Genomic DNA, 23133 nt, shown 5'->3' with positions numbered 1-23133 from the left:
AAAGGAAAATTACAAAGTTCTGACATTGATATTCAGAATCCTGCTGAAAGATACCTCAGAAGAAAATGGAAAATAATTTTCATGAACTCTTTGCTGGCATTTATGTTACCGAAGCTGGCTGTAAGTGCATCTGCACTTAGTGTGTCAATTTTAGAATGTCCATTAATATTGACTTCCTATGCCTTGACATATGAAATAATGAGGATCATAGATAGGATACCATGTATTGGATGGCTGACAATGCATTTTTTTCAACTGCACAAGGAATGTATTGCGTGCATAAGACACACATGCTTTGGAAACAATGTAATACGTTGATATGTAGTAAAATACCCTGCACTAAGGTGTGTGAACATTAGTAAGAAATTGAATTTAATTTTGTCTAGAAAATCTTCAGTCTTGTCTTGTTTGACCCATGGTTATTTGTAATTAGTTTCCTAGCTTTGCAGAAATGGTGATGTTTTTTAGATCATCACTAGTGTGTGAGCTGTCAGTATGGCTCCTCTCATTCCGGCCTGATTACCCTGAGAACACAAGGTGGAGGAAGTCAAAGGAGATCACCAGGAAAAGTCAGCTTAGCATGAATCCGTGGCACATTTGAGGACAGCTGTGAGCAGTTTACTCTGGCTCTTATATGCCTTAACTTTTCTATTAGGTCTGCTCTGGCATTTGCTGGATTCTCCTCCTGAAGGGTGATCTGCTGTAGTTTTTCCTGCTTGGTACCGGTGCAGGCTTGGCTTTGGACTATCCAGTCAGTCACTGAATCACAAAATATTCTGAGCTAGAAGTGACCCACAAGGATCATGGAGTCCAGCTCTGAACTGAATGGCCCATATGGGAATTGAAACCACAGCCTTGGCATTATTACCACCATGTTAAAAATAAAAAAAAAATCACACATTTGCAGCATGAGAGTTTCCTTTTGCTAAATTTTAAAGGCTTGTGACATAGGAGCACACTGTTAGAACTTCTCAGAGATTGGCTGCAAAAATGTTTTGTGGAAAGAATCAGCATTACATTCATTTGCTGTCTACTCCTGTGTAAAAGTGAATGCTTAAGGAAATGCCTTTTTTTTTTTTTTTTTAGGGTAAACATAAAGTGCAGATGTTTAATGTCAGTCTGTGTTTTTAATGAAGATTTCTTTTCTTGTATTTGAAGGTTCAGTAACGTCATCAGAGCACATACCCGACTAGAATCGAGGTACAGTAATAGCTCTGGAGGATCTTATGATGATGACAAAAGTAAGTTATATTCAATTTGATGAAATTTCTGGAGTTTTGGTTGGAGAAGAAAACATTGTAATGACCAGCAGAGCCTTTCTGTTTAAGTTCTGTATAAACAGTAATGTAGCATCGCCATTCAGGGAGTGTCCTTATTTCACCTCCATATCTCATTTAATTAATTCACTTTGTTTAATCTGGATTCAGTCAAACCCATCTGAAGGCCAGAGAACTTCACAGAAAGCAGCAGCAGAGAATCCTCCAGAGAGTAACACATTGGGCCTTTCATACATGGCAAGGCAAAAGACTTGTAAGATCATTAGAGCATGTACTTTGAGTTGTGCCATTTGGCAGTATATCCCTCCAAATCAAGTGCTGTTATATGAGCATGAAAAGAGGCTCAGGAGTTTCCAAATATGAGGTCTTATCTCCTCATTAGCTTTTATGTGCTCTCTGCTACCAGTTTTGGGCTGCACTGTGCAAACGTGTTAGAAGGGAGATGGGGCTCCTGAGCATGCTTCTTGTTCCTTATGTATTTCTGCCAAATGGGCTGTAAATGGACACTGGTGCTCAGCAGAGATTCCAAAGAAAACCAGTTAACTGTTGTACAGTAGTGCAAAACTGTAGAGTTTGATGGTTTGACTTCATTTCTGGAGTGAATTCAATTTACAGATTTTGGCTAGACCCTAAGCAAATGTAAAAAAGGCAGGATCATGTTATTGACTTTGATCACTGGCTTATTAAAGCCAGGTCAAGTACTATATTGGCCATTATGTCTTGGTTTGGTATTGCAGACATCATTTTAGAACAGTATTTTGACATGAAAAATAAAGATTTTATATATTTTTTAATCCAAGTAATTTTTGGTGATACTCTTCTGCAAAATATGCAAAGACTGTAAAATACAATGCAATAGGATAATTTAATGTACACCAACAACTATTATTCATAATTGTGAAGCGCAGTATTGGCAAAATATTGTATATGTACAAACTCTGGTGTTTAAATACATAAGTGTGCAACATCTTAAAGTCAGTGGGGTTTAGTACACTTGTCTTGAATTTTTTATGGCTTTCTAGTTCTGCAGGTACTTAAAATGCTTCACCAAATGTTAATTGAAGCACTGGTGCTAATCTGATCTGCATGAGCAATCTTTCAAGACAGAACAGCGTTTATATTATCAGAACAGCCTTCACAAATACCTGGTTTTGACAAGAGCTTAGAGTGATAAAAAGTTTAAAAATACTGAAATTTTCTTTGCTGTTTTGGAATGTCTCCTCCAGCCAGTGCCCAAATGTTTTTTCCTGCCTATACCTGCAAATTTTGTACTACCGTGAAAATTTATGCAAAGTGTGCTTCTCACAGGGTTCCTTTAGCAAGTATGTGAATACCTAGAAGGAAAAAAAAATGTATTTTACTTAGCTACTGACATTTATATAGAATTCTAATAAGAGAAAGGAATTTTTATGTCTCTTGTCATTTTACAAGAAACATGATGCAACTTCCCACTCTACTCCCTCAGACAGGCAGCCCAGGCTGCATAGGATTTGGTGGTATGGCTTCTCCCCTCTCTCCAGTCTACTTTAACATTCATGTATTGCTGAAGATATAAATACAGAACACCACTCTGCAGATCACAAACTTTTTTGTTCAGGCAAGGATTGTATGTTTACCTTCAGGGTGCTTCTTTTCTTTTTTTTTTTCTTGGTCTGCGTATAAACCTGTGAAAACAGAAGTGAGGATCTAGGTCTCAGTGTGACCTTTGTGAAGCACTTCGTGAAACACTTAAATTGGTAGAAATAAGTAGATCCTGTGCAGTGCTTTTTCTGTGAAAAGCATTTGACAAACATTATCTGGTTAATTCTGGTTAACAATATGTGAAAGTGCCATACTTTGCTATATCGTTAAGTCATTTTATTCCTTTTTATCGGTAATTGATCAATCATCCTCCAGAGAATCTAAGTAGAGGTCTAAATCATAAGCCTGTAAAGTGTTCCTTAAAAGACCAACACTTAAAAATGGGAGTTATAAAGCTGGCATTTTTGAAATAATTGGAGAAGCAGCTACTGCATTGAAAGTCTCCTGAAGATCCAGAAATCGGAAGATGTTTTTCTAAAACTAAGAAGTGATGCACATTAGAAAAATCCAGCTCTGATACTTTTGTAGGCATCAAAACAGTTTTGTTTCCCGTGGGAAACTGACAAGCATCAGATACATGCTGTTAAAAAAAAAGAAAAGGAAAATGCTGAGTTTCAAGCTTACCTAAAATACAAAAGCGTAACAAAACAAAACCAAAACAAAATTAAAAATCAAACAAATGAAAACACAAGAAGAAGGAACAGAACAAAAAATAACACTCATTAAAAATTCATAAAGGGCAATGTTTGAATGTATGTCAAAAACAGACCAAGAAAGGATACTTTCCATGGCAGTGTATCACAGACTGCCAGACCTCAGAAATAAAAACTGAACACTGTGAAAATCAAGAGGAATGGGAGGGAACAAAATACAGGAGAGATGAACGAAACTGTGCAGCTGAGACAAGACAGAAAGTGGTGGAAATAACTTACTTGACCCACATCATTGCAGATAAACAAGTGGGAGACAAAACCCTAACACTCATTAACAAACAGCAGCTGTCACACTAAAGCAAAATTAAATACATCTTTGAGAAATCCAAGATATAATTCATCCCTGTTGAAAGAAAATTGCCCTGAAGATGTTTTTTGCATTCCTTATGCCTCCTTGCTAATTCAGGACATTTAACTTCTGCCTTTGTAGCGTCACTCAGCAGGGCACTGGTGAGGAGTTGCAAGAATGTGTCACTGGTACTCTGCTCCTTGCAGCAGATGGCTTCTGACAGCAGCTTTGTTGGCTGAACTTTTCCCTCATTTTTGAAGAGAAAGTCTGTTGCTTGGTGCTTTGTGATCTGAATCCAGCACTACTAAATGACAGCAGGGATTCAGCTGCTGCTCCTACCATTCAGTGCTGTCTGCCTGGAATCTCTTTAATTTCCAGCAGCATGAAAGAGGGATTAAAAATGCATCACTTGTTATTGAACACAGGAATCTGCAAACCTCACGGCATCTTATCACGTTGTTCCAAACAGCTGAACTCATATGTTAGCATAAAATCTGTTACAGTATTTTGCAAAAATAGGCAACCAGCCATGAGTTTTATGCACTTTTTTGGAATGCTTTTCCATGCAGATGATCCTGTTTCTCCATATACAAGCTGGTTATTGAATATTGTTGAAACCAAACAGCCGCATCCCCTGCCCATGCCTTACAATGGAGGATGTTGGGCGCCACTCGTGGACTATCTCCCTGAAACCATCACACCCCGGGGACCCCTTCACAGGTGAGCAGTTTCTCATTCTGACATTTCAGACAGTGAGATGCTTCCTCTTAGTAGTTGACCAACACCAATCCAACTGTCCCACCATTCAGAACATCTGTAACTCATACAGTCGATTTCTGCTGATTTCCAGTGCAAAAATCCACATGCAGTGAAAGCTCACAATTCTACCAGATTTCAACCAGAAAGCCTATTTACAATGTAGGACATCACTGATAAGAATAAGACTGATGAAGCAACTGAAACAGAAAAGGAAAATTTCTTTTTCCCAGGCTTCTGTGCCTGTTATTCATAGCACTTTGATCTTTTATTCTAACTAGGCCATGCATATTCTGAAATTCCTATTTTACATAATTTGTATTGACAATAATAGGGTTTTTTTCAGTAATGGGTACTTGTTTGCTTGATACTGTAAGTAAAGTGCTTCAGCATTAATTGTATTGAGAAGAAATGCCACAAATCTGAACATTTATAGATTGTGTATTTCTTCAGAAATAAGCATCCTGTTTGTGCTTTCCTGTTTCCAAGAGCTTTGAAACTGATGCTTCAAACTTAACCTCCAGGTGCAATATTGCTGTTATCTTCATGACTGAGATGGTAGTGGATCACAGTGTGAGAGAAGATTGGGCTCTTCACCTCCCTTTATTGCTACATGCTCTCTTTTTAGGTAAGACCAACAGAACAAGAAAGAAAGTATAAATGTGATCCCTCCTTTTACTTTAGTTTTGCTGAAGCTATGGTACTGTGTTTTTTGCATGTTTTATGATTTCCTCCCTCCGCCCTAAAAAAGTCCAAGGCAGTTGCAGTCTGTAAATTACTCTCAAAACTTTGAAGTTTTTTAATATTTTGGCCAATTTCACCCAAATTTGAGAGGCGTGTAGAAATGTGAAGATTAATGACTTCCTAAAATATCTCTATGAAGATGTGTGGCACGGCCCCTGCAAGAAAAGGGGATGAAACTCATGCCTTTGTCCAGCTTGGTTAGTGATGACAGTCTACACACACCTTGAACCTGGGCTACACACACCTGTGCTGGCTCTTGCCTTTGCAAAAATAGTCTGTAAGTGAGCCAGGATAGCTGTACTGCAGAGGTAGTGGAGGTAGGACGCAGACCACTGGAAAGCAAAGCTTCATTAATTTCACTGCTGATGGAATACTTTATCCTCAGTGTGTTCCCTTATGTACCTGGGCACTGAGGCACTGCTTTTTCCCCACTGCTCTGTCTGTTCCTGACTGCAGCACAGTTCATCTGGAGGCTGTTACCTTCCTTGTCCTGCCATTCAACATTACCAAAAGTGAGTGGCCTAATTTTTTAGCACAGAAGGATATTCAGCATTATAAAGCCATTCCCCGACTTCCATGGTTGATAAATTATAGTGTTCACAAATAAACACAGGCAGTTGTGAAATAAATTTATTAGAGCTGAGATCACAGTTCACTTCTCATTCAGTCACCATAGTTACCATTAAGTATTCACAGTCAGTCTGGGAAGATCTGCTGATCAGCAGGCAAAAAGAGATTAAATTGGGATGTTACAGCACAGTGGTAAAATGAAATATATGTTGAAGAAGATACTTGTTCTCCTTTACCGCTACTCTATTACCAACTGTTCTGCTTAAATTTTTTTGGTGAAATAGGGTTTTGTATATTAGTACATTGGTTTCACAAATCAAATAACCCTTAACTGGTCAAGCAACATCTTTTAATATGATTTGTAACAAGTGTGAAAAAACTGGTAGTTACACTTAGAAATTGTCACAAGAATAAATTAAGAACCTAAGAAGGAGTAGTACAGAGCAGTGTGACCACTGCAGCTAAGATGGCTTTGAGGAGTCATCAAGGAGCCATGTAAATGAACATATGCAGAAACAGAGTTATGATACTGGTAATCAATTAGAAAAATATCTTTAGTTGTTTGTGCAATAAGGTTTCAACATTACAGATTTTTAATAAAGAATAAATAGAAATGTATTCATACCATGTGAGACGATCCCTTGGCTAAAAACTCACAATTTTGAAATGTGAAATTAAAAGTAAATGTAACTGGTAACTAAATGTAACTAGTTAAGTGGTAACTAAAGTGAGATCACAGCTTTCAGGCTTTAAGGTCAGTTTCTCTAGAGTTGTTATACCTCCCGTGGAAAATTTTTCTATTCTGTAGAGAGCTCTTGTGATGTTGTAAGGAAGTTATGCCACACATTAGCCAAAGGTATGAATGTAATTAAAAATTAAGTATTGCTGTCCTGTTAGAATGTGAGCAGGCAGATGCATCTGACTGAAAAGCAGACTAGAAACCAGTATGTTGACTAGATGGAGAGCTGGTATCCTTTCATTTATTGGAAGGAGTGAGAAAATACTAAACTTAAAGAATTTTGCAATGCCTGTGTGTTTAATAGGTTATTGAATGGTTTGTAGTACTGTTGGTGAAGCAGGCAGGCAGACTGCTGGTTTGAACTTGCTTATCTCTGGTGCATGAAAATCACTGCTGTTTAAAATCTCTATTGTAACCAGTGTGAAGTTAGTTGAACACTAGACTCCTTTCCCATGGAAATGTGTCCATGTCACAGAAGCTTACCCTCCTTGGAACTCTCTGGCAGGTTAAAGAAGGGACCAGCACTAAGCACAAAGACTGAACTGTCCTTCTCACGTCCTAGTTGGCAGATCTGTGCCAATACTTTTATACAGCTTGGGGTTTAATAGGATTTCAATTACCACTGTTGCCAATATAGAATTTATTTTCAACTAAAAGACATTTTATATCCTTTGAAATGTATGTTGAAACCAGGTAGGATGGGTTCATTATCTCCTGGCAGGTGGAAGTAGATGGAGAAATGTGAATAGGAGCAGAAACCTTAAGAAGCTGAAATACAGGTGGGCAGGATGGCCACAGTTCTTTTGGAGGAGGCTATTGGGAGATGAGTAAGACCAAGGGTCATGGGACCTTCAAAGAATTGCCCTTAGGAGCCAAAGGCACAGTGTTCAAACTGTGGCAGTATGAGCAGCTTCATTATTGCAGGCCAAACAAGAACCAGCAAGACTAGAGCATATTAGAAAATGCCTGACTTGAAAGATCTGTTGGCTGCTGCCATACAGAGTAACGAAGTACGTGCTTTTTTGAAGAGGGATATATCCTGAGAAGAAAGAAGGTGAAGAAGAAAAAAGTTAACTTTTTCAGCACTGAAACTGCTCTTAAACAGAAGAAAGTATGTTTAAATGTACTGCAGGGTACTGAAAGAGAATCAAAATGAGATTACTGAAACAGAGTGCAGAAATATCTGTTTCCTTCAAATTTGTAATTTGTGAACTATTCTGGCTGTTTTAAAATCTTACAGATGGCAGTAATGTAAACCAAACCAGAGTCTTTCAGTGCTAGACCTTCAGTTTGAGTTCTGCATCCTGAGTAAGGGGCTAATGTCTCATGCTGGTCACTGGTAGTTGAAGTTCTTTTCAAGTGATTTGTCTGTCAGTTCCTTTTTAAATAAATCAGTTCCTGCCTCTTACAGTTTGCACTTATTCTACAACTGATGTCTGTGCTAGAAAGCCAGATAGTGTGGTAAGCAATGTAATTACAACCACCGCAAAGAATACCTCATCTTTAAAGGTTTTCCAGACCTGTCAAATTAACTGCAGTGAGACAATGCATAAAGCTGTATTGCCACTCATTCGTTGTACCTCATGTGTGGGACTTCAGTCTGGAAACTAAATATACACATACGTTTAAGTGACAGCGCTGGTAACTGTGTCTGGAAATACTACATCTTTTGTTTATTTGCACTGTTATCATGAACTGCCTTGGAATTTTTGCTATTTCTGGAATGTGAACTTGTTTATTATTACTTCATATTCAGAGATTGCTGTAACCTTTTCTTTTTAGGTCTTGACCATTACCGCCCCGAGGTCTTTGAACACAGTAAAAAGTTACTGCTTCACCTTTTGATTGCATTATCTTGCAATAACAATTATCAAGCCATTGCATCTGTGCTTCTTCAGACCAGAGAGATGAATGAGACCAAGACTCTGACAGTACAACCAGCATACTTACCTGAATATCTTTACACAGGTAATGAAGCAAAAGAAGAACACTTTATCATACTGTCAGGTTTTGATAAATCAAAGTAATAAAGTGGCAAATATGAACAGTTCCCATTAATACTAATTCCACGTGAACTACCCTAGGGATGCATGCAAGTTATTATTAGACAACTTTTCATGATATTGAAAAAGTTACCTAATGTAAGGCAAAAATATGTAATGTAGTATTTTAAAATTAATAGGGCTAATAACTTCCTGATTCTCCCCTCAGGGATCCAGAGCTACTTTAAATCAGGACAATCATTCCTCACCCTTAAAAGAAATGCATAAATAATTCTGACACAGGAAGAGCAGCAAGACTGTGCAGCTCAGATTTTCCATTATTAAATTAAGTTTCACATGATACACACCCTCCTTTATATCACTGACACATTGCATTTCTGTCCTGAAATCTCTTTCTACACTAGGAGTCTTACTTCAGACCTCTGCTGAGGTCAGTGTTCTATTACTTTCAGCAATTTACCTGTTCTTAAGGAGTTGGTTTGAGCCAATTTGTAGAAAGCTGCTAGGTAGATTTACTGCTGTCATATAATGTTACTAAAAGAAAGTGTTCTGTTCCATTTTGAAGGAATCACAGAACCAATAAAGAGTTGTGGGTGTAGGATTAGTTGTCAGTAAGAGGGTGAGGAACTTTACCATACAGTGAAAAATGAAAAGTAAAGATTCTCATATCTGTGCCATTTCCATGGTTATTTAGGAAGTAATAAGTAATTTGGCCTTATAAAAAATATTACATGATAACTTATTACTATTTTTTCTGAGACACGACAAAATTATTTTAAAGTAGTGAGCAGAAGGGATAGGTATTCTAGAATGATGAACTATTTTGGCCAAAGATATTTCATTCTGAATAACTTCTGTGAAAAATTATCTCACAATAATTTCCTGTCTGGAGTTGGGTGGGTTTCTTTCCCAGTGCACATCTATGAATTACTAAACACAGAATAAAGTTATTATATTAAAATTGTATTACTGCTGTTCTGCCAAAATGAAAAACGGTTTTCATTCTTGCATCTAAAAAAATGTAATTAGTACCCCGATTCTGGCCCTCTGGAGTTCAAGAAGTTATCAAGACTTGGTATTTTGGACTGGTTTTTGAGAAGCTAATATAAAGAGTGAGAGTGTGGGTGAGTAGCTATAGCAAAGAATCCTTACCGAAAATGCTTCAGCTCAGGTTTGTTCTGTGTAATGTCAGGCAACTAAATTAAGAGTCTTCTGATTTGCAATGGATTTTGTCCTGCTCCCATTTTTCTCAAAAGACCATTTTTTTCTGTTGTAGGTACAGCCTAAACATGACTAGAAGTCTTACCTTAAGAAAACAGGTCTTGGTTTCTAATCTTAGCTCTGAAACTGTGGCAAGCTTTTGATCTAGCAGAACTCTTACTCAGGTGTTACATCCTAATGCTGAAAATACTTTGTATGACGAGTCCAGTGGGTACAGTTACTAAAGGTGTTCAGAGAAGCCACATTTGTGTCTTGATTTCCATTACATTTGTAAAATTAGGACAGCATAATCATTCTAAAAATTCCACCCATCAGTTTTTTTCCGTATCAGACTAGCCCAGAGAAGTAAACTTTACATGCACTTTGCCAACTTCTAAATTCACTTTTAAAAAGTCCTACTTCTGAAAGTAAAATGCCCTGGAATATTTGTACTGTTGTCCTTGTGCAGTAAAAACAGGAATCTTGACTTGGATAGATTTCATTCTATTCTGGATTCTACACATTTAGAAACAAAGTACCATTTTCACTCCCGTCAGTATTTGAGGGTTGTGTTCTGCAGATTTTCCCCATGTTTCCCAGTGGAAGGTTTCTTCTGCTGCTGACTCTGAAAAGAACTGCTTGGCAGACACTTTCATCTGCAAAGCTGGCCCACCAGTGCATTCCATATTTATCTCCTCCCTTTTGGCTGGCAGGTGGCTTTGACTTTCTGCGGGAATACCAGTCCTCTCCAGTGCCAGACTCCGGCTTGAGCTCCAGCTCCACCTCCTCCAGCATCAGCCTGGGAGGCAGCAGTGGAAATCTCCCCCAGATTACACAAGAAGTTGAGGACGTGGACACTGCTGCTGAATCGGATGAGAAAGCAAACAAATTAATTGAGTTTCTGACAACCAGGTAATGCAGATAAGCAGAGGATACGTTTGTACTCGAAATGCACACTTTCATGAAGCAACTTAAAGGAAAATGACTGACCTCTAGTAGTAATTACAGGCCCCATTCCTCTTTTATTGCTACTTGCAGTAGTAGGTAGGTACTAAAAAGCACTACAGTGTCAGGAAAAAAAAATTGAAAAAAAATATTGCCTGACAGAAATAAAATGTTTAATTGACCAATAGTTTTATGTTCGGAAATGAACTAATAGAAGAAGCCAGTTTCATTATTATAAAATTAGATATAAAGTGTAAAGTGCATAGTGAAACTAATATTAACTACCAGCTACAGCCAGCAGATTCTAGGCACAATATTAAATTGAAAAACAGGGATTTGTTTGCTGCTCTCTACACAGCATAGCTTATATTTTAAAATACAGCATAGGAATATTTATTTACTTTTATTTAAAATTATGTTTGGTTGCATGTTTACTAGGTCAAGGACCTGTAAATATCTAAGTACCTGTACAGATTATATATTTTGCCTGATTACATTTATTTTAGATAACTCCAAGAAATTTTGCACTTTGTTTCATATTTCTTTAAGGGCATTTGGTCCACTTTGGTGCCATGAAGATATCACTCCCAAAAATCAGAACACCAAGAGTGCTGAACAGCTCACTAATTTTCTGCGCCATGTTGTATCTGTATTTAAAGATTCCAAGTCAGGTAGTAAATATTTTGCTTTCATAACTAAAAAAATATTCCCTCCCGGTCACACTTAGTGTTTATCCTGTGACTTAGCAGATCTGCTTATGCAGAAGCACAGTAAATATGTCTTAACAAGGATGTATGACATATGAAAGAATTGCTTTAAAACAATCACGTCAGATTAAACTGTGCCTAAGTGTTGAATATTTCTTCAAAGCTGTTGGTGGAAAGCCTTTTGATTGATTCTGCCAGATAAAATCTCCTCTGTGTCCTGTTAGTAATATACATCACAGCTTACTAGGTAAATATACTTTCTTAAATTTCTTCTGGCAATAAAAGTTTATTTTTAATTTATTATGGTTTTTAGAAGATAGGGAATGTGCTGATTGCATTTTGAAAACCAGCACAGTCACGAATTAAATAATTTCCAAGATCAAAGCAGAATGCAGCATCAGTATTTATGTTAAAGATCTTATCCAAAGCCTTCTGAAGCTAATAGAAAGTCTAATTCAATTTGACTTCAGGTTTGGGAGTGTTCAGAAGTTACTGTTGCTGCCAGCAAGAGTAGTGAATGGCTTGAAAGTTTGTCCAGGAATTGTAAAAGAAAAGAAAAAAAAAATAAGATTGTCAATTTCATACTTCGAATTTTGTTTTGCAGTTAATTCCGTTAATTTTCTTGCATTCTGTGCAAAATAAATGTTAAATTCTCCAAAGCACAGATGTTTCTGCACCTCCATTTCTCAGTGTTTGCAGCATACACTAATGAGCGTATCCTCCTCACAGAGTAGGTTCAGCCTGTTCATGACCCACAGTAAAGTCTGTAATAAAAAAGGGGAAAAAAAATTGACATTCTGTTCTTTTGCTTAGGTTTTCATTTGGAGCAGCATTTGAGTGAAGTTGCTTTACAAACAGCTCTTTCAAGCTCCTCCAGACATTATGCTGGTCGCTCTTTCCAGATATTCAGGGCCCTAAAGCAGCCCCTTTCTGCACATGCATTGTCTGACCTCCTGTCAAGATTGGTGGAAGTTATTGGAGAGCATGGAGATGAGATTCAGGTATGCATTATGTAAACAATGCTTCTTAGAACTGTTGATTCAATGCATACTTAATTTGAAATTCTCATTTTAACAAGGTGTTTTGGAGTCATGTGATGAAGAGTAGAATGTGGCCTCAGAAAAGGTTACTTCTGAGTTTGCTGAAATCATACGTACCTTAGCTAAGCCTTCATCAGCCTGTTGCAATCTTACATAGCTCTAAAGAGAACAACTAGAAAATTTTAGTAATTGTCACTCAAAATATTTGTGATGACCATTTTTTTCCTTTTCAACTTCATTAATTTGGGTTTAAGGAATCTGTCATTTGTCTGGTGATCTATTCTCACAGCATGAAGTAGACACTGTCTCATTCCTCAGAAGTTAACATGTTTAGGAGTAAAGAAATCTGCACCATCCATAATACAAAGCTTACACTGACTTAATTTGATACAGACCTTTCACAGCACTATGATGTTCATTCTGTTGAGCTAAACAGACTGAAATTTTACAATCAGAGACTAGTTATAGCAAGATTCAAGACTTAAAGAGAAATACTGGCTCCCAGTAAGAAATAGACTGACATCACCTCCTTATTTTATTTAGGTAATGAAACTGCCACAAGATGACAGTAATACTCTGTCACAACTGCTTGTGTAGAATTTAAATCAGTGACCTGCAAGTCAGAGGTTCAGTGTGTCATTACCAATCCCTTGATGAGATATGTGCCCTTCTTACATACCTTCATAGATCATTCAGAGGCAGAAAATAAAACGTACATTTTAATGTTCAGGGCAGTGGCTTTGATATGAATGTTGGGGCTTTTTTCAGGAGAAATTATGGGTTTTCAGTAGGTGCCTTTTATGAACAGATTTTTAAATGTTACTTTTTTGAATGTCCTTGTTAAAATGCTTAACCTCCTGCATTGGTAGGGATATGTAATGGAGGCACTACTTACTTTGGAAGCTGCAGTGGATAATCTCTCTGACTGTTTGAAGAACAGTGATCTTTTGACGGTGTTATCGCGGTAAGAATCTGTTCTCCTAATGGTATTTTCTTCGATGTTTCATGACATAAAGTGTGCAGTTCTGCAGTCTAACAGCAAAAAATAATTTTGGTAAGAACGACCTGATTTGTAACCTTCCAAGAACCAGACTATGAGCACATTTCAGCCAAATTTTGCCATAGTTGAAATAATGTTGATAGAACTAATAAAACTTTACAATGTGTTTTAAATTCTACCTTGCTGCCGCTTGGCTCTTTAACATCCTTTAAAAATATTGTGGTTTTGCAACTTTGTGTCATAAACCTGAAAATGTATCTGGGAAGGAACACGGGTTCTGTAGTACTGGTTTCATATAGCGTGTCATTCTCAGGTCAAGTATTCCTAAGGAATAAATGATCATGGTTTCTTCTCAATAAAACTAAGGAGAATTTTTGTGTAGACATGGATTTTGCTTGATGTGTTGACCACATTTATCAAACCCTTGGCCTGAAAACAGACCTTTGTACATGGAGGGAAGTCACAGGCTCCCTCTGTAACATGGCTGTTGATAGTACTGAGGGAGATGAACGTCTGTCTGACTCCTAATAGTAACAACAGAATAGGTACATTTATTTTTTTTATTTTTTTTAATATCCAGAAGTTACTGTGTTTTACCTGCAGCACAAAAATACCAGGCCTGTCATTTCTGAAGCTAGCAGGCAGGGTGCTGTGCCACGGCAGAACCCAAGGAGTGCCTTGGAACAGAGTAGAGAGGGGTAAATACACTTCTGCTTCCTAAACTAAGAACTGTTTATCTTTCTTCAGTGCACATTTCAGCAACGAGCAAGATAGAACAAAGAGTAGGAAACACTCCAGAAAGCAGTGGGATGCAATATACTTTACCCTGACATTTGATTCCAGAATAAGATTCTCTTTCAAGTACTATAGATGGCAGAGACTCATAGTGTATGAGGTAGCAATGGGATCAGAGTCAGGAATTAGCTTTTCTCCAGAACAAACTTCCCTTGCATGTATCAACACAGCACGTTCCTCTGTGCAGATAATTGGTAGGTATTTCTGGATCATCGTGTGGTAGTCCATGAGGAGGCATTAGTCACTGAAATTGAAGCACCTACACTTTCTGTAAGCCATCTTGAATAGATCTTAGGATGCAGGCAGGATAGGATGCAATGACAACAAATTTTCAGAAGTATTGGCAAGAAAGAACCTGGGCAACCAAATGACAGGTTTCTTGAGGATAAAGGGGTATATTGTGATTCTGCTTAAGATATGGTGGTTTTTCTGCCCACAGTTCTCGCATTACCCAGCAAGCAATTGTGCATTTGCCTGTCAGCTGTGCCAAGTTCAGGGCTTGCTCCATTGATGAGGGCATTTTAAAGACCAACGTTGTTTTCAGTTCTGCCACAGTCCCATTGGGAATTGCCATAAGTCACTTCACAGCTCTGTATTTCTTATCCCCATGTCACTCTTGCCTATGTAGACTGTAGGCTATCCTGCTCTGATTTGCTGCGGTGCCATGTGAATCTTATCTCTGTCAGGTCTATGGGCATGTCTGTCTTCTGGAAAAAAAGAAGGCAGGCTGCAATAGATGCTTTGGTGTTCTATTTCTTCCATTTAAATATTTATTTACAGTCTAAAAAATACTTAGCTTGCATCTGATATGTACCTTGTCAAGCTGTGCATTCGCACAATGTAATGGATGTTATAAATCTTGGTTTCAGTTCATCTTCACCAGATTTAACATCGAACACCAAACTGACCGCAAACCGGAAGAGCACAGGGCAGCTGAATATGAATCCTGCAGGTGGCAACACAGCCACTGCTGAGCGAAGTAGACACCAGAGGAGCTTCTCTGTACCCAAAAAGTTTGGAGACGTGGACAAGTCCTCGGACCCACCACGCAGTGCCACACTAGACAGAATTCAAGCATGCACCCAGCAAGGCCTGTCCTCTAAAACCAGAAGTTCATCCTCTCTAAAGGACAGTCTCACCGATCCATCCCATATTAACAATCCAACCAACCTACTGGCCACCATCTTCTGGGTTGCTGTGGCTTTGATGGAATCAGATTTTGAGTTTGAGTACCTAATGGCACTGCGGTTGCTGAATAAACTTCTGGCTCATTTGCCACTAGATAAAGCTGAAAACCGGGAGAAGTTAGAGAAGCTGCAAGGGCAGCTGAAATGGGCAGACTTCTCAGGACTTCAGCAGCTACTCCTGAAAGGATTCACTTCCCTTACTACCACCGACCTCACACTGCAGCTCTTCAGTTTGCTGACACCAGTGTCTAGAATATCCATGGTGGATTCCTCTCAAGCCATAGGTAAGCCATTACGTTCTCCTCTCTTTCAGTTTCTGTTTTCTGGACATTTGCTCATAGACTTCATAGACTTCATTCAGCTATCTGAACAAAACCAAAAATAGCAATTTTTCTTTCTCTTAGAATATAGCATAATGTACTTTTGCTTTGAGCTGGGTGAGCTTTTTTGTAATTTCGTAGAAATAATGACCTGTTTCTAGAAAGTGAATCCATTGCACAGCAAGGTTTTGAAGGAGAGAAATCATGTATTATTTAGCATTTAATTTCTAGGTCTTTAGCATTATGTAAAGTTTCTGACTGGTGACAAAGTAAACATGTAAGGAGATACTGTCAAAACTTCTATTACCTACTTTGGTCAGTTTTTCTGTTCAATTGTTTTCAAACTATGTCAAACTGCTTGATTTTAAGTTAGTGTTTCGTGGTGTTTTCTCTAAAAATATAAATATCAAAAACTTTTGTGCACTCTAGATAAACTACAAGAGCACAATAGTGAGTGAGGAGAGAGGCCTGGGTTATAAGGATGATAGAATTTTGAAATTCCCCATTATTTAGCTGAGTTTGTGGCCACTTCTTAATTATATTTCTTGAAGTGAGATTCTGCATTGTTCCAGAATTTTACTCCTCTCTTTTGGTCAAAAACACAGACACTAAGACAAATGTTCAGGCTTTACAACTTAGTCATAACAAGCCTAGACACAGAGTAAAGGAATGAATGCCATGAACAGCCTGCCCATCTCTAAGAACCTGTGTGGTGCCTTTGTTCCAGGTTTTGGTTGGGCAGTTCATACTGTGACAGTACCATCTGGAGGTATCTTTCCTTTTCCCTGAATACAAAGGAGGAGTAGGGAAACCATGTTCCTAATTTCAGCAACTTGTTTAATTGAGGGAATTAATGATGAGGGAATGAATGGTTAGAAAATTATTTTCATAGAACAAATTCTTTCTTTTCAAAAAGCAGATTGTGTCCAGCTACAATTAGTTGACTTCTGAGCTCCCACCTGAACTAGAGCACATTTGTTACAGCTCTCTTTTACAGCTGCTGCAGGTATTGCATCAGCCACTTCGAGCTATGAGTTGGTGCAGAAGATCTGAATCCCAGTTCCAGACAGCACTTAAGCTAATTACAGCACTTGGAACTTGGTGCATTGTTATTACCCTGAACAGTGTAAAACAGTGGAAGCTGTGCATGGCAGCTGCCCAGAACAGTTGTTTATTAATCAATACTCACTGAATTTCTTCTTGTGTTTTAGCAGCTGTAGTGAAAATGCCACTGGTTAAGGCTGTCAATAAACCAGTTAAGTGGAAAAGATGAAAATTATCTCTAACAGAAATATGCAGTAGTGTTTGCAGAAATAGGCTCATGCTTTACAAGAGTATTGTTGCTTAAATGACATACTGGATTTTCAAATTAAGGCCCCTTTCAGACAAATGAGGTGTGGCCAGTGGTATGACCAACTTGGCAGGATCTGTGTGAGTTTATGGCTAGTGTAATATTGAAACTGTGACCTCCCATGAAACACCAATTTAAAGATCACTGTGGCTCTTGCTGCCCAGAATATATGTTTTGTTCTTTATTTTCTTGTTCTAGGATTTCCCCTCAATGTTTTGTGTCTCCTGCCCCATTTAATTCAGCATTTTGACAGCCCAAACCAGTTTTGTAAAGATATAGCCGAAAGGATTGCTCAGGTATGAAAATCATTTGTTTTGTACATCCTGAAACCCTGTAAATGCAGTTGCCTTGTTCTTGATATGTTTTGGTGTTTCTATTTAATTAGGTTTGTTTGGAAGAGAAGAATCCCAAGCTATCAAATCTTGCACATGTCATGACCCTTTATAAAACACACAGCTACACAAGGGACTGTGCTACCTGGGTAAATGTGGTTTGCCGTTACCTTCATGAAGCATTTGCTGATATTACTTTGAGTATGGTTACATATCTGGCTGAGGTAAGTTTTCAATAACTTTTCACTGTTCTAACTCTTCTGTTGCCCAGCAGTCCAAAGAGATGAAATGTGCCAGCACACTGCGTCTGTTATTTATAATTAAATTAAAATTAAATTATTTATAATTAAAAAATAAAAGCAGAATTTGGCAGAAAAAAAAATAGAATTACTTTAAAAAATATTTAACACTAAAACAAAAGCTGATACATCTTAAAGCAGATTCTTTCATTAGCCAGTTGGATTTTCCACTGTGAAAGTGAGAGGAAACTGGACATTTATTTAGATCCCATTGATGAAAATCAGAAGACTAACTCCACAATGGGTTTTCCAGCATAATAAGATACCCCCTGTTACATAAGGATCTGGTTCTTGATACAAATTTGTATGCATTCCTCTAACACTGAATGGGATCATCTTGCTGCAAAGGTTTTCCTGTGTTCATTGTTTACTCCTGATGTCTTTCACTTGTGGAGTATAGTGCTGATGCAGAGTTGTTACTGGGGTTCCAAGGTTCAGTTCTGCTCTTTAGCTGCTTGATATCACCCCTCCCATTGTCAGATCACTTTCAGGACAACATTTTATTACAGGGTTCTTAGATTTATCCCTTGCCTACTGAGTTGCCTTCAGTGTCCCCTCTCATCCAGGGAGAAGACAGTTCTGCATTCACAGAATCACAGAATCATTTTTAGGCTGGAAAAAACCTTTGAGATCACCAAGTCCAACCCCAAATCTAACACTGCCAAGTCCACCATTAAACCATTTCCCTCACTGCCACATTTACACATCTTTTAAATATCTCCAGGGATGGTGAGTCCACCCTTTTCCTGGGCAGCCTGTTCCTATGCTGGGAAACAGATTTCCTGAAGGCATTTTTCCAAACAGTCAATCTAAACCTTCCCTGGCCTGACTTAAGACCATTTCCTCTTATACTATCAATTGGTACTCTGGAGAAGGGGTTGACACCCACCTCTCTACATAAATTAACTAGCACCTACCGAAGGATCTACAAAAACACTCAGGCATCTCTGATACTGGCTAGTCACAAATTTGCAAGAGCCTGAAAAGCCAGGTGCTGCTCCCACACTCACTTAAGGCTCCAGAGCAAACTGGGCCCTGCTACATCAAGCTGCTTCCTCACCTTGCTTGCACATGGGGGCTCTAAGTCATCAATCACATATGATCTTTAGTTCCTGTAGGAACCTTGAACAGGACCTTGAGGATTTTCAGTCTCTTTTCAAGTTCAAATATTCTGGAGAGCTATTAGCTCTTCAAATGAAGAGCTCTTCATGACATTGAACCCTCCAGAGTCAAGTGTCTTCTTCACAGTGGAAGCTTGTATGCCTAATAAAAAAATGCTATTAAAACTATATTTGTAATAAAGAAATGCTGTTAAGATGTAAGTGTTCAAATTCTTTCTCCTTTGCTTTCCCAGCCTTTGGAAAGCAGTTGCTCCTCTATTTTCCCTTCAGTGCTCTCTGTACAGTCGCTAGTGCTACACCACTACCATAAAGGTCATTGCTCCTGATCCTGCTCCCCTTCAGATGGGTTGAGACATGCATGTGGAGACTCTTTTCTGCATGGCCTGCTGTAGATTGGCACCACCTACTGTATCAACAGCAAGCCAGGCAGGCTTTTTACTGTAATTAAACACATTCCTCACATAGCACCAGCAGCAGCAGGATGACAGAACTGTAAGCGCTGACTTCCTTTCTCTGTATTTACATTCAGTACAGCTCTGTTGAGTCATGTCTGGAGAATATTTATATGGGCATAGAGTAGCTGCCAGTCTGGTGGTGTAGCAAAAGACAAGAAACCATCTCATTCAGCCTGCTGTGGTCTTGAATTTTTTTTTTTTTTTCAGCTTTCAGAATGTTTCCTCTTTTCTTAGTTAATCCCCAGGCCAGGATAAACAATATGTCCCTGTCTCCTATAAACCAGGCGTGGGATATACTGTCAATTGATAAATCCAAATAGATTAACAGCCCCTCTGGGCAACCTACACTTGAATGTAAAAGCCATAAACAGCCTCGAGCCTTAACAATCGTGGTTCAGTCCCCAACACTTGGAACAGAGAGAAATTGTGAGACAGGCAGTGATTAAGAGTAACAAAGGAAATTGTATTGCAACAGTGACCCTTCCAGACACAGGTGTAGCTTCAGAAGGAGACACTCTACCACAAATTAAGACTATGAAAACAAATGCTTTCAGCACAAAGTAGAAGTTTCTATTATTGCCATTCAGATAAAATTTTGTATTTAACCTATTCAATGGCAAGTCATCAAGGAGTATGATTCCAGTACAAAATAAAATATTTGAGCTCTGTTATTATCCAAATCTCGCAGTGACAAGTAGTGCTCCTTACTTAATTTTACATGTTCTCCATTCATGAAAAATTATAATTACTTCTAGAAAACTACTGGGAGGTCTCAGTCTACAGATGAGGAAAAATCACTGTTCAGTAGTGCAATAGAACTCTCAACATCCACAACAAAAATCAGATCAGCATACAAACATATTGAAAACTTTGGTTTTATGCTAGATCTTTTCACATTAATTTTTGAAATTTAAACTTTAATCATGGCAACACACTTATTCGAGGAGCATATCTGAATTGACATGGGTCATGTTAAACTGCTGACTCATTAAGTCCAGGATCATGTTCAAACTTAAGCAGATAATGCTATTAATAGAGAAGAAAGGACAAGAATCCATAGTGCACAGTAATATGCTTATGGTAGATTTTTCCATCTCCTCCTTGTTAGATGGTGATAAAAACGTAAGCATTTATAACCTGTTCAAAACCAAAGAATGAGTAGAAACTAAACCATCTGTATTGCAAGGGGAAGCACGCCCTAGATAAGGCTTTAATCTGAGTAATGGCTTGTCTCTCAGACATGGCTTTTGAAATGCCCTCTTTATTTCCTCAAAACATTTGTTTGACTGCATGGCATTGCCTCAGAGCTGGGTACCTCTTCACAGCCCCTGCCAGATCGGGAGGGGCACAGGGAACTGTGTCCTGTGGTAGCACCCCAGCAGCCCAGACAGCCCTTGAATGAGAAGGCTCTCTTCTCCGTTTCATTCTGGGGTAGTTCTTGCTTCAGGAAGAGGGCAAATGTTGCTAATGCACCGTGGATTCCTGAGCCCAGATAAGATTCCAATAGTTACCACACAGAACAAGAGAGGAATCCACAATTCTTCAAACCAGGTCATATGTACAAGAGTAAAAAAAACCAAATTCTGAGAATGGTTGTATTTCTTTCTACAAATACCGTGGAAACTCTTTGTCTGGAATTCTCTTATCCAGATTATCTGCTACCACTACTCCATCTTGCTGCTATTTTTGTTACTTCTGGCAGCAGCAGAATTCATATTGCACTAAAGGCATGTTAAAGCTGCTATTCTTTTTTTAAACAGAAATACTCTTTCTTATTGCAAATTCATTATGTATTTAAGGACACACTTGGACTGCCAACCGCCACATATATTCATCTGAGCAAGTGAGAACGGACACAGTCCACAAATATGTCAGGTTTAAGGGCCAAGAGCAGTTTCAGTCAACAAATACTTTTGACAACAAATTTATACAAACTGCAGTGGAAATTACAACCTTTCAGAGATAAGGTTCCTATAACAGCTTTCTAAACACCATTTGAGACAAAATTCCCATTATTTCCCAAGAATTCATTTTTCTATCCCAAAAGGGATTGTCTGATGCAGTAGCCTCTGTCAGAGAACAAAAAAATTTCTTTCTGTCATCCAGATACTTTCTTCTAATCCTGCACTGAAATGGCTGATGTGCTGCATGCATCACATAAACTATTTGGAATGAGGAATCAGACTTTCCATTGCAAGATCCTAATAGAAGGCAAAAAAACCCTGGTAAACCTGTTTTGAAAAAGAATCGCTAAGCACATTTTCAGTAAAGATATTTGAGGGGCTGACAGTGTCTACGGGCTGAAGCAGGTTGCCAAACCTTTAATTTAAAAATTCTTCCTGTCTATTTGTAGAGGAATAGATAAGTATAATGAGTTTCCTTTATTGTGCTGTTAATGGAATTTGCTCGCTTTGTTTTATGAATCACTAATTGCTACTCACTTTTGCTGATGAAAGAAATCAGAAGATATTTAGTGGGATAAAATAGGTTCCATTTGCACTGGCATGAAATGTTCTCATTCAATAAAAACAGGAACCTTATCCTTCTATATCCTTAGAAGGATATATAAAAATTACTAAAGGCCACTTGAGTAAGAACTGGAATTTTTCTCTGATGGAAGGCAGGAGGCAGCTTAGAGTTTTTATAAGCAATTTTTTTTTCTAGAATCCAATAACTCAAATAGCCAGTGTTAGAACTTTTTTGTCAGCCTGAATTGGGAGGATGGTGTCTAGTATTGAGGCTCTGATAACCTCCAGTGAAAACATTTGATTGGCTCTGAAATTTGTGGGGTGGGACAGTGCCTGTCACCAGTGAAAGAACATACTGCCTGTCAGGAAATTAGCAGCTGAGATATTTCACACACATATTCTAGAATCCAATAACTCAAATAGCCAGTGTTAGAACTTTTTTGTCAGCCTGAATTGGGAGGATGGTGTCTAGTATTGAGGCTCTGATAACCTCCAGTGAAAACATTTGATTGGCTCTGAAATTTGTGGGGTGGGACAGTGAAAGAATATGCTGCCTGCCAGGAAATTCTCAGCTGAGATATTTCACACATATACAAACAAATCATGGCTATCTGTATGCCTCTGGAATTACTGTCACACATATTTATGAGCATTTCCAAGGTTCATTGTGGTATTCCAGGGTCTACACTCAGGTGTCTGAAAATTCCAGGATTTAGATCAAGCCCTTCTTTGTATTACTCTCTACAGTACTATCACTCTAGTAATAGTCCCTATGGGCCAGGGTCTCCACCTCCTCGTAAACAGAAAATGTTTCTTTGGCACTTAAAGCCAGTGAGCACTGGCAGTGAAATATATTTGATAAATATTTATTGATGTCTGACCAGTAGTAGTTTTGTTTCTTCAGTAAGTTTTCTTTTTTCTCACTGACTTCCAGCAAATGTAGACATAAAAAGATCCTCCCCTGTTTTTACTGGATGTGCTTACCCAATTACAGTGTAAATTTTACCTACCAGTTTGCTCAACTGCTGAATGTGTTTTCTGGATCAGTTAGGGCAGGCATATATAAAATATAACAGGCTGGCATTTGGCTTCCAACTTAAGCTCTTTTTTGCTTCATGCCTGTATCATCATCAGTTGTGAAATTATTGTAAAATGGCATTACAAAATCAGTGAATGAAGAGAGATAAAGAGTACAATTGCTTGTGAAACTAGTAGCTTTTTACTTAAGAAGAAATGTCTCA

The 23133-nt window shown here is 38.3% G+C and overlaps 1 protein-coding gene across 4 annotated transcripts in view; it reads left to right on the top strand.

The window, feature by feature from the left end:
* The window catches only part of FRY (FRY microtubule binding protein), a 158689-nt gene that overhangs the window by 101488 nt on the left and 34068 nt on the right, over positions 1 to 23133 (top strand). For all 4 annotated transcript variants that reach the window (XM_041487219.1, XM_041487222.1, XM_041487221.1 and 1 more), the window contains exons 36-46: positions 1159 to 1241; positions 4430 to 4580; positions 5141 to 5244; positions 8452 to 8637; positions 10586 to 10784; positions 11367 to 11488; positions 12338 to 12525; positions 13434 to 13528; positions 15229 to 15830; positions 17416 to 17513; positions 17603 to 17773. In XM_041487219.1, coding sequence (XP_041343153.1) covers positions 1159 to 1241; positions 4430 to 4580; positions 5141 to 5244; positions 8452 to 8637; positions 10586 to 10784; positions 11367 to 11488; positions 12338 to 12525; positions 13434 to 13528; positions 15229 to 15830; positions 17416 to 17513; positions 17603 to 17773 — 1999 coding nt within the window. The remainder of the gene's footprint in view (positions 1 to 1158; positions 1242 to 4429; positions 4581 to 5140; positions 5245 to 8451; positions 8638 to 10585; positions 10785 to 11366; positions 11489 to 12337; positions 12526 to 13433; positions 13529 to 15228; positions 15831 to 17415; positions 17514 to 17602; positions 17774 to 23133) is intronic.

This window comes from Pyrgilauda ruficollis, unplaced genomic scaffold (genome assembly GCF_017590135.1).
Source record: "Pyrgilauda ruficollis isolate IOZ18807 unplaced genomic scaffold, ASM1759013v1 scaffold8, whole genome shotgun sequence".
Taxonomy (NCBI): Eukaryota; Metazoa; Chordata; class Aves; order Passeriformes; family Passeridae; genus Pyrgilauda; species Pyrgilauda ruficollis.
This window is presented reverse-complemented; position numbering and strand designations above follow the sequence as displayed.